General features: G+C 33.7%; 2 protein-coding genes across 2 annotated transcripts; one reads left to right on the forward strand and one right to left on the reverse strand.

Moving 5' to 3' along the window:
• Positions 1-4122: 4122 nt before the first annotated feature.
• LOC131609052 (heat shock cognate 70 kDa protein-like) lies at positions 4123-6105 on the forward strand. The gene is made up of 2 exons (XM_058880682.1): positions 4123-4342; positions 4442-6105. Exons 1-2 carry the CDS (start codon positions 4123-4125, stop codon positions 6103-6105), a joined length of 1884 nt encoding a protein of 627 aa, XP_058736665.1.
• A 2921-nt stretch (positions 6106-9026) lies between these two features.
• Positions 9027-10829, reverse strand: LOC131613424 (uncharacterized). Its single transcript, XM_058885095.1, has 4 exons — positions 10613-10829; positions 10428-10517; positions 9660-10325; positions 9027-9559 (listed from the first exon to the last, which is right to left on the reverse strand). The coding sequence occupies exons 1-4, from the start codon at positions 10827-10829 to the stop codon at positions 9027-9029; spliced, it is 1506 nt and encodes a 501-aa protein (XP_058741078.1).
• Between the last annotated feature and the right edge of the window lie 2203 nt (positions 10830-13032).

The raw sequence follows: 13032 nt of genomic DNA on the forward strand, positions 1-13032 counted from the left end.
TGTCATTGTAAATCAGTAGTTTACAAATTACACTTAAATGTGTGTCATCTCGGATATAATATGATGCGAATAATTTGTATTGAAGATCCAGAAGTTTCTTCAATCCAGTCAATTTTTGTGTGTTTCTAAAGGAAAATAAAAATTTGAGAAACTGCGTTTTTATGACATTAATTGTTACATCGACTAAAATATCATGCATATGTCTCTACTCACAACCAGAAGTTTGTGAAATTATTTTCTCAACTAATTAGACTAAGATCTTGTTTTCTGAATTATTTTTTTAGAAATTCCTGTATAAGTATCACATATATTATTAAAATTGATATTGAATATCATGTAATATATGTTTTTAAAAGAAAATGGACCCGAAGATCCATTCTCTAGAAGTCTAAAGTTAATTATAAAGTTGATACTTATGATATCATCAATTCTAAATTATATATTTGAAACACCCAAAGTATGATATTAATATATTTATTCGCATTAAGCCAACAAGATACTATATCTTAGTCCTCCCTAATTTATTCTAATACTTCTCATCTTAGTGAACATTTGGATGTGTTGTGTATATTCCAATTGCTCCAATATAATACATTAAGATGAGTCATGAAAGAATATTGGAAAAATATAATTAATATGAATCTCAATTTTGAGGATATAATTTGAGAAAATAATTAAATACTTGATTGCAGCCCAGTAGGCTGATTATCACTTGATAAATTAATTTTCTCAATATTAGAGGGAGGGAATAAGTAGCTGAAATCATGAACAAGAAGTTCAAATGAAAAAATAAAATAAATTGTTGTCTTGATCCTCGTACAAATTAATATGAACCAAAAGTTCAAAATATTATTCATTTGCAAAGTTTATGAAATAAATTATCAGCTGATAATACTCCATTCAAAGTGGATTCTCCTATTGGATAATATAATATTGCAAATGAGTTGTTGTTGCGCCTGAAGCGTGGTATGAAAGTCGGTTCCAATGTTAAAAGTCCTCTACTAAGAAAAGAAACTAAAGATGACTCAAGTGAGGATATGAAAATGCTAAGAGCACTTTGACCTAATTTAATTTTTCAGTTCCAAAAGAACAAATCAAGTACTTGAAATATGAAATAAAGAGATCTCGATAAATTATGTCATGGATGAAATGGAATGGAACCGAAATTGATATAACTAAATAAAGTCAATATTGACAATGTCTTTGTATACAATATAACGCTAAAAGTGATCAATGATAACGAGGATCATGAGTCAAAGTCTATTAAAGATTGTAGACTAAGTGAGAATTGGCCAAAATAAATATATTCAATTGAAGAAGAATTAAAATCACTTTACAAGTGACTCACTTTTGGTCCTGTAGTCCGAACACCTCAAGGTGTGAAACTAATTGGATATAAACAAGTTTTTGTGAAAAAGAAATATGAAGGATATAAAGTTTGATTTATTACTCAATGATTTTCACAAAGACCTATGATTGATTTTGATAAAACATATTCACATGTAGTGGATTCAATCGATTTTTGATAATTTATTAGCCTTGTAACACATGAAGGGCTTAATTCGAACATGATGGATGTTATGACATATTATTTATATGGTTCACTTAATAGTGACATTTACATGAAACTTCCTGAAAGGTTCAATATACTGGAGGCACAAAATTTTTGATCTCGAGAAAACTACTCCATCAAATTGAACAAGTTTCTCTATGGGTTGAAACAATCTGGACGCATGTGGGATAATCACCACGGTGAATATTTACTAAAGGATGGATATACAAATAACTCAATTTGACCTTGTATTTTCATAAAATGATGTGGAAAAGTATTTGCAATAATAGTTGTCTATGTGGATGACATAAGTATAATTGAAACTCCTGAAGAGCTTCCAAAAGCTATAAATTGCTTAAATAAAGAGTTTGAGATGAAGGAACTAGAAAAGACAAAATATGTCTAGGTTTGCAAATTGAGCATGTAGACAAAAGAATATTTGTACATCAATAAGGCTATATAGAAAAGTGTTGAAATGATTCTATATGGACAAATGTCACATGTTGCATACTCCAATATGGTTGTTAGATCATTAGATGTGGAAAAAGATCTTTTTAGGCTTCGAGAAAAGGATGAAAATTGCTTGGTCCTGAAGTACCATAGCTCAGTGCAATTGGAGTACTAATGCATCTTACTAATTATACACATCATGATATATCATTTGCGGTCAATCTATAAGTAAGATATAATTATTCACCTACACAAAGAAATTGGAAAGAAGTCAAACATATACTTCGTTATCTTAGAGATGCAGGTTACTTGTCAGATTCTCACAATGGTAGATCAGAAAGAGGTTATTTGTTCACATGTGATGGTACAACCATTTCTGGAGATCTATAAAATAAATCATGGCACCAACTTCATAATATCCTGCATAACTATTAACACTACATGAAGTCACTTCGAAGAAGACATTTTAAGCAATGACTATAAAGAATATCGTCTCACATATAAATGTATGCATGAGGGGGAGAAATACATATGTTTTGCACTTTTTTTCCCTTCACCATGGTTTTGTCCTACTGGATTTTCCTGGTAAGGTTTTTAACGAGGCAATTTATATTCAAAGGATATTGTACTCTTTTTCCTTCACTAGAATTTTTTCCACTGGGTTTTTTTTAGTAAGGTTTTAACGAGGCATATCCTCAATGGACATCCAAGGGGGAGTGTTATGAATAAATATTATTGTGGATGTCCATATGTATTCTAATATTTCATCTTCATATTCCCTATTAAGTGGTATAGTAAGGTTATGATTTTTCACCTTCCTAATGTCCTATAAATAAGGTCCACTTTGCAATGTAAATTATACTTCTTGAAGAAGATAATAGAATACCACTTTCTCTATCGCTTTCTCTACTTCATCTCTATATTGTTTTTGTTAATTTCATAACAATTATTAAATAATAAAATAACTATTAAATAAAATAAATTGAAAATTCGGGATGTTACACTTTCAACATTGCACGTAGACTCACGCGAGAACGAAAGAGTCGAAGCACTTTAAATCACTGTGTCATCTCTCTCTTTCTTTTGCATTTCGAAGAACATATGTACTTAGGTTTACATTTTGGTAATAGCGATTTAATTCAAAAAGCTTAAGTTTTCTTGGAATTGGAAAACCATTAAGAGCTTTAGTGGTGATTAAAATCTGCGAAAACATCGCTTTTTAGAATTCGACTTAATTGATAAATTGTGTCACCACATCTCGTGAGTTATTCAATTGATTCAGTTGCATACATTGTGTATCCTCGTCCAATCATTATGATATTTGTAAAGTGATTTGGGTTGCTACATAATAATTTTCTACTGAGTATAAGCAAACTCATAAAAACTACCGATTATTCTTACTTGAAAAATCAGTTGACTTTTTTATTTTAAGTCTATTCACCAAGACTGTTTTCTATTGCCATATTCACTCATAACACCTTATATATAAGGATAGACTAACCGGAAGGAAAATAACGAGTTTACTTGCAAAACAAGCTTTTAAATTGCAGTCCGCAACCACAATTACGGTCACAATATTATTGATGCAATAGTCCTCTCGTCCGCATCAAAACGCAATTGCACAATGAATTTAAACCATGCAACTGACTGCCATTAGAAATCACATCGGATAATTTTGTCCACGTTTCTTCAACTATTTTAATCAAAATTTAAAATTTGAAAATTCAAAAATTCAATTTACTTCTCATGTAATGAAAAATCTTAACATGCGTAAAAGTACTACTAAAATCTTCTTCACTTGTTTCCATGAAGAACATAATGTGCACGGATTAGCTTAAGTAGCTTTACCTTAGAAGCCGAACGTTTCTTTTTTTCATCCTAACTTCCTGTTGGAGTATTAATTGGAAATACAAAAGTGGGAGTATTCTACGAGACATTGTTTATTGGAACAATAACAGTCGCTAGGAAGAATACATAAATACATGGGATATTAAAATAACCATGCGCACAGTCACCAAGTTTTCTAATTCGACTAACATAAAAACAAACCAGAGATAATACACGTCTCTTTATTTTCTAAAGTGTGAATTTGAAAACACTATCCATTCACTTGAAAGAACATGGCAAAGAAATATGAAGGACCTGCTATTGGAATTGACCTTGGCACAACCTACTCTTGTGTTGCTGTATGGCAGGAACAAAACAACCGAGCTGAGATTATTCACAATGAACAAGGAAACAAAACCACTCCTTCTTTTGTTGCTTTTACTGACTCTCAAAGGTTGATTGGTGATGCTGCAAAAAATCAGGCAGCTTCAAATCCAGTCAACACTATCTTTGGTAATTTATCTTTTGTTTTACTGTATGGTTTGTAATTTTTTTTCTAAGCTTGCATTACAAAGAACAAATATTATACCACCGATATTTTAAATTTTGCAGATGCAAAGAGGTTGATTGGTAGAAAATATAGTGATTCTGTTATTCAAGATGATCTACCGTTGTGGCCATTTAAGGTGATAGCTGGAAATGATGACAACCCTATGATTGTTGTTAATTTTAAAAATGAAGAAAAGTGCTATGTTGCCGAGGAAATTTCATCCATGATTCTTATGAAGATGAAGGAGATAGCAGATAAATTTTTGGAGTCAAAGGTTAAAGATGCAGTAATCACTGTGCCGGCTTATTTCAATGACTCGCAGCGAAAAGCCACAAAAGATGCCGGTGCCATTGCCGGACTCAATGTTATTCGGATCATCAATGAACCTACTGCTGCTGCTCTTGCATATGGCCTTCAGAAGAGAGCTAATTGTGTTGAAGAGAGGAATATTTTCGTCTTTGATCTTGGCGGTGGAACGTTTGATGTGTCTCTTCTTACGATCAAGAATAATGAATTTGATGTCAAAGCTACCGCGGGAAATACTCATCTTGGAGGAGAAGACTTTGATAACAGAATGGTGAACCACTTTGTGAAGGAGTTCAAGAGGAAACACAATAAGGACATAAGTGGGAACCCAAAGGCCCTTAGAAGATTGAGAACCGCTTGCGAGAGGGCGAAAAGGACACTTTCATTTGACAGCGAGACCTCAATCGATATAGATGCTATATTTGAAGGTATTGACTTGTGTTCATCGATCAGTCGTGCTAAGTTTGAGCAACTCAACATGAATCTCTTTGAAAAGTGTATGGAAACCGTTGAAAGTTGTCTTACGGATGCTAAAATCGATAAGAAAAATGTAGATGATGTTGTTCTTGTTGGCGGTAGTTCTAGGATTCCGAAAGTGATGCAGCTATTGCAAGACTTTTTCAATGGAAAGGAACTATGTTTGAGCATCAACCCTGACGAGGCTGTTGCTTATGGTGCAGCCGTCCAAGCTGCGTTGCTGAGTGACGGGATCAAGTCGGTTCCAAACTTAGTGCTGCGAGATGTTATACCGTTATCACTTGGGATAATGATAAAAGGAGATGTCATGAGTGTATTGATTCCGAGAAATTCTACAATTCCAGTAAAGAAGAAACAAGTATACCATACATGTGAAGATGACCAACCCGGCGTATCAATAGACGTCTACGAGGGTCAGAGAATGGTTGCGAGTGAGAACAACTTGCTTGGCGTATTTGTACTAAAAGTATCTCTTGCACCTCGCGGCCTTCCTGTAAGTGTATGCTTTGATATTGATGCTGATGGTATACTAAACGTCTCGGCTGAGGAAGAAATCAGTGGTAATAAGAAAAATATTACAATAACGAAAGAAAACGGAAGACTCTCCGCTGAAGAAATTGAGAGAATGATAAATGAAGCTGAGAAGTTCAAGGCTGAGGATATGAAGTTTATGAAGAAAGTGAAAGCGATGAATGTTTTAGAGGATTATCTTTATAACATGAGGAAAGTGATGAAGGATGGTAGTGTTACTTCCATGCTTAGCTTAACTGATAAAATGAAGATCAATGCTGCAATGGTAAAGGGAAAAATGTTGATTGAAGATAAGATGGACCGAGAAACGTTTGTTTTTGTGGACTTTCTGAAGGAGCTTGAGAGCATATTTGAATCTGCTTTGAAAAAGATCAATCGAAGTTACTCTGATGAGGAAAGTGACTCTGATTGATAATCTTTTAATTGCTTCTTTTGTGTTTATGAATATTAGACATGCCAATGTTGAAGAATTGTTTTGTTGTTAAGTTTGATTACATACTTTGCTACAATATTGGAATTTATGTGTCATCTTGAATTTTATTCTGTAGAATGCTTGTGCATGTTTTATAAGCCAAACACACTAACACCATAAAAGAATCAAAAGTGTTTTTTGTTAGCACTGCTCAATATGTTTTTAGCATTCTTGTTCTGAGTCTTATTTTTAGCAGGAAACGTTTTAATATACATGCAATGCAATGAGATATTGCATACTGTACTAAGTAATAGTAGAGACTAGAGATTGATTATTTAAAATAATTATTATTAGTATAAATAGTAGTTAAGACATTTACAATTTGAATTAATTTGGTGCACTCATGAAAAATAGTATTCTCAACAATTTGAATAGTCATATTAGCTATGTTTGAGGAAATTCAAATTAAGTCCAGAGATCACAAAGCCATACAATGGGCACGGTTCTCTCATTAAGTAAGGAATTTAGAGACTTTTGCTTGCATCTTGCTTTTCCATGAAATCAACAAAGAACCTCTCCAATCAAGATTATTATTAAATAATCAATTTATGAATTGTCCTATTAGGAAAGAAGAGCTCCATGAGAGGTACATATGAAGTAGGGAATTATTTGATGAAGATACATGAATTTAATTACTTGTTGAAAAACAAATGATATGTTAGGTCAGATAATAATCAAATACTACTGTAACTAAGACTACCAAGAAATTGTTAGAAACAATAAATGAGTTGTCCACAGATCTTTGTTTTTTCACAACTGGTTTTCTTCTAGTTGTTAGGAAAAAATAAAGCATGGAGAAAAAAAATAGAAACACAATCACAACACAAGAACATAACAAAAAAACTCTAAAATCGGAGAAAAAATAACGGTCGTTGTCAATAGACAACTAGAGAATAACACTGTGTGAAAATTCTTACAACACATAATACACTATCAATGAACCCAGACCCCAATACACCCATACTCACACCCTCTAAAACAAATATTTAACTACATCTTACAACACTCTAATACAAGAGCATAAGAGAACACAGAAAGTCAAATACTAACTTAAATTTCTTTTAACTAGTGCATCTTGTAAAGAAAAATTTGAATCATATATATAGACTTGGAATCCCTCTTCCATCACTAAGTTAAGCGATGTGAGACTTAAAAGAATTTTAATTCTATATATAGTCTTGGACTCCCTATTCTTTCACAAAACTAAGTGATGTGGGACTTCTTCAACATTATATTTTCAACCAATCCTAACAATATCTACCTTGATTGAAAATCATACATTAACTTCCATTGTCTTCACCGACAACCATATTCCACCATAAAGAGTATCAACATGTATATTTTCAACCAAAATCAACAATTCTCACCTTGATTGAAAATAATGCATCAACTTTAATTGTCTTTACCGACAATCATACTCCAACATAAAGAGTATAGTCACTTGACGCTACACCACTCCAAGAATTTTCACATTGTCTTCACCGACAATCATAGTTTTTAAAACTATCATACTCCACCTAAAAAAGAGTATACTTTACTTGAAGCTAAACCACATCAATAATTTTCACATGTCGAAAACCAGGTTGAAACTCTATAGTGCAACTTTCATGTTGGTAGGAAGCTCTTCAACCATCGACATAATCCTTCACATTCTGTAATTTTGATTGCATCTCACATCTTTAACTTGAATTCTCCACAAGGCAAAAATAATTCTTCTATCAATTTTCTGTAGCCTAAACTACACAACAGAACTTGTGACTGTAGCTCAACAACTCTTTCACAACACTACCCATCTTTTCTGATGTGGAAGATCAGACAAAGCTGTAATCATAGAGCATACTAAGAACACTTATCCCCAGATTAAACCAAAAGTTCTGATACCAGTTGTTGGGAAAAACAAAGCATAAAGAAAAAAAGGAGAACATAATCACAACACAAGAACATAAAGTGGAAACTTCAAAATCGGAGAAAAAACCATAACTTTGTTAATAGACAACTAGAGAATAACACTATGTGAAAATTGTTATAACGCATAATGTACCCTCAACTAACCCCGAGCCCCCAGTACACCCACACCCTCCAAAACAAATATTTAACTACATATCACGACACTCTAATATAAGAGCATAAGAGAACAAAGAAAGTCAAGTACAGGCTTAAAGTGCTTTTGACTGATGCATCTTGTAAAGAAAAACTTGAATCATATATATAGCCTTGGATCCTCTCTTCCATCACTAAGCTAAGCGATGTAGGACTTAGAAGAACTTTAGTCCTAAATATAGTCTTGGACTCGATATTCCTTCACAAAACTAAGTGATGTTGGACTTCTTCAACATGTATATTTTCAACTAATTCTAACAAGATCACCCTCATATTGGTGGTACTTACATTAACGCTAAAAGAGTGTCCACATGAATATATAATTGGACACCTACCATAGAAATAAGGTTTGTAGCATATTTATGTTTATGGAGTAATATACCGTTACAAATGATATTTGTAAATGGTGTTTAAGTTCCTAGATAAACGTTTGATCAGATCTAGTAATGACCATATCATCCAAACTCTAAATTCAATCCAATGACGTTTTACTCTCGATTACACGATAAAGAAGAAGCTAAAGACATTCTTGTTTCCACATTCAACTGCTTTCTCTATTAGAATCCTACCCCACCCATCATTCATTTTGACAAGATTAGAGATTCCCTTGTCAAGGCCAACCATTACTCTATTGCATTTCACTTTATCGACTATTGGAACTAACGGGAATTCCTTCAGACTTAGTCACCTTCAACATCTTCATTAATTGCTTTTGTCATTTGGGTCTAAATTCTCTTTCCTTTTTTTATTTGCCAACATTCTTATTTGCCAACATTCTCTTTGTCGTATATTAAGATTTTAAGACCATTTTTTGTAGTAACTCTTGAAATTACAACATAAAGTTGTCCATGACTAAACACGAGAGAAGGCAAATACAACCCAACATTATCAAGAGACTGGCCTTGAGACTTATTAATTGTCATTGCGTAAGAGACAATAATCGGAAATTGTCTCCTAATCAACTTAAATGGCCACAGTGACTCAGAAGGTGACATAGACATTCGAGGAATGTAAAAAAAGTTACCTATGTTCTTGCCAGAAATAATTTTTGCCTCAATGACATGATTGGCCAATCTTGTAACGATCAATCTTGTTCCATTACACAATCCATCTGATTGGTCCAAATTTCTCATAAGCATAATGGGAGTACCAACTTTTAATTTGATTCTATGATTTGGTAAACTTGATGTTCTTAATTTGCTAAGAAATTCTGGAGTTAGCACTTCATAAGCTTCGGTATAACTCGTATCAGTTCTATCAATTGAATCGTAACTAAGATACTCTTTCTCTTCTCCTAAAAAAAATCAACAGAAAGATACGAACATTAGTAAATTCAACATGATATTTGACTTATTATTTTCCCATGCATCAAAAAAAGAATAAATAATTTTTACCTCGTATTAGGTCCAATACATAATGATTGATCTTATCCACAACTTCAATGGTTGAGGCAAGAATTGCTTTTCCTTGTAGATATGCAACATCTTGGAATACATTAACCAAATTGGGATATGTATTTTCAACAATAGCTTTGATAGGATCTTCATAATTGGTAATTAATAAATCTTGAGGAATCTCTATGTCCACCAATCCATCATTTGGTTCAGATATCTTACCATCACCGACATTTAAAATCCATTTTGAGAACTCCGCTAATTCCTTAGAACTTGTAATATCGCTTCCCTGCTGAAGTCTCATGTTTTTTGTTAGTGTTAGAACCTGACAATAGTACCACATATAAGAGGAGCATATGGATGCATGAACAATATCAGAACGCCCTACTCTCGGAATAACTAGAAGAATCTGTCTAAAGTCTCCTCCAAAAACAACAACTTTGTCGCCGAAGATTTTATTCCCAAGACCCTTCTTGGTCATGACGTCTTTAAGTGTTCTATCCAATGCCTCAAAGCAATTTTTATGAGCCATAGGTGCTTCATCCCATATTATCACATCTGTTGCCTCGAATAACTGAGAATGTTTAGTGTTTTTGTCAATATTGCAAGTGGAGTTGTCGAGTGTTGGCACAGGAATTTTGAACTTGGAATGAGCAGTTCGCCCACCTGGTATTAATAATGAAGCTATACCGCTTGAAGCAACAGCAAGCACAAATTTTTTCTTCGAACGAAGTGCACTTGATAGTGTCCTTCACATGAAAGTTTTACCGGTCCCTCCATAACCATGTAAAAAAAAGACCCCTCCTCTTTGTTTTCCGACAGCTTCCATGATTTTTTCAAAGATTGAGCGTTGTTCATCTATCAATCATTATGTAAATTGTTATATTTAAAAAAATGTGTACCAGTGGGACTGTCAACTTATGGCACCAAATAATATAAATATAAAATATCACCTGTAAGGGCACGAAAGAGATTGTTGAAGTTTTCTCGCTCAGTTTCGGTATTGTAATCATGTTCTTCGTAAATCAGTCTGTTCCCAACGTGCCGTGTGGCATAAGCATCCAGATAAGGCATGTCTTTGAATTCGTGCAAACTTCTTCGATTGGATTGCAACATATTCTCAATCTCAATGAGTGACAAGTTTTTCAACTCAGCTTCTGTTAACTGCATATCTATAAAAAAAACCAATTAAAACTTGATATGTGGTGGAATGGAAGTAAATTGATAACGGTATCAATTAACAATATATGCATGACAGCATCATAGTAATTTATTGCCTGTTACATTCAAATTTATGATTCTAAAATAGATGTATAAATCAGAATGAACATATTTTTGAAGATTCCTTGTTTGTGAAAACAACAATATGAGATATGCATAAATGCATTTTATACATACAACAAATAATTTAACTATATATATATATATCACTACAATGTACCTCTTATATTAGTTAACTGTCTTTGTCAGTGAAGAATACCGTTGGACAACGTCTTCCAAGTTTTTTGCCAAACATGACGCGGTCTATTAATTGTACCAGACAGTAGCATAATTACAAATAACTTTCTCAAAGAATGTCCCGAACCCCAATCTTTCGTCTTGTTAATGGCTGCAACATATTCCTTGTCATCGCTAAGAAATCCCATTTCAAAACATGCATCTCTAAAACTGTCCCGAACAATTCCATCGACCTTTTTATATCTTGTAGCATGTTGGCCCTTTTGCAACAGTCAGCATCATTCTTAGGTAATACAGCTCACCGGTACTTGGAGGAACCCAGATTATTCTTCCAATGGTATGCCCTCTCTTACACGGTCTCCATCGTCGGTATCTTTTATCATAAACAAAATTAGTAAGGAAATTTTAGTATGTCAGATTTCTGGCCTCTGGATATGTTTTGTTTGCTTCCATCCAAGCAGTAAACATTGATTCCTTCACACTTGGCTTTTCAAGGACCTCATCTATCAGTTCGTAATCGGTATAATATACCGAATTATCGCCCTCAAGATGAAAATATAATCTTTCTACTGCAAGAGACCTTCCTTGAATGGGAAAAGAAAATATTCTCCAACATGCTTCGCTTGGTGAGACATATCTACAATCAAGATAGTGCTTGATTTCATCGCCAATTTTAGTGGTCGAAGGACTGTGGTTGTCTCCTTCTACGACAGCAGCGGTAATCCTGTCATACTCCTTGTTTATATATTTAAATAAGTACTTAACGGAAGTACCTTGATTACACCATTCCATATTAATGTGAGCTTGAAATTTCTTCAACAGATGTGGATTGTAAGGAACAACAAATCTGTTATCAAGAACAACGTTCTTTATCGTAACAGTATTTTCAGTATCCCTCCTCCTGTACACAGGATGTCCATCCTGATCAACTATAGTCTGAGACTGCCATTTTTTTGGAAAGAATTTAGAGCATTTTGCATTTTTCATGCAAGGTGACAGCATGTTTGCCAAACCACACGGACCGTGTATCATATGTCTCCTCACCAGATTATACAATTCCACATCATCTTCTTTTGATGGTATCTCTGCTGAAATAATGTTGTTTATGTCATCGGGAGTGGGATACTTGCTTTGCGGATGCATGAATAGCAAAATATGAGCATGTGGTAAACCTCTCTTTTGAAACTCAATCATGTATATATCTGCAAAAAATTATAGTAATGAGAGCTTATGATTATATGAGATTTTAAATAGAAGTCATAAACATAAAACATAGCTTGACTGCATGAACTTAATAATATGACTTACATGCAACCACTCTCCCTAAGACATGCTTCTTAGTCAAATCAAACAACAACTCATCCAACTTAATTTTAAAAACTCTTGATATAATGTCGGGACGATCATGGGGCTGCAACCTCATTTTGTGAAGTAGTCTTTTGACTTCGGGCCATTTTGGATTGCATGTAAATGTGATAAAAAGGTCAGGAAAACCAATATGGCTACAAAAAGCCATTCAATCAAAATACAATTGTTTCATGTATCTTCGACTTCCAACATAAGTTGATGGTAAAACAACTCTCTTACCCTTGTTTGCTCCATGAGTGTTTTGTTCCTCTTCTGGACCGTTCAAATTGTAGTACTTTGAAACTCTTAGTTTTTTTGGTGCTTGTGTATGTAATTCAACCTTTGAGACTCCATCATAGTGAAACCATCAACCGAAAATTGCTGAAAAAGCCTCCTGGACATCAAAAGCGTGTGTGCTTCGGTTGGTCTGGTTTGAATCCGAAACATAAGCCATTCTCTGATGGTAAGCTTATTCTTCTTTTTCTTTGCTTTTGTTTCTCTGTGTAGAATACCAATTATAAAACCATCTTCGCCATATGGAAACAAAAGTGGATATTGTAAAGCAAGA

This window comes from Vicia villosa, linkage group LG6, assembly GCF_029867415.1.
Source record: "Vicia villosa cultivar HV-30 ecotype Madison, WI linkage group LG6, Vvil1.0, whole genome shotgun sequence".
NCBI lineage: Eukaryota > Viridiplantae > Streptophyta > Magnoliopsida > Fabales > Fabaceae > Vicia > Vicia villosa.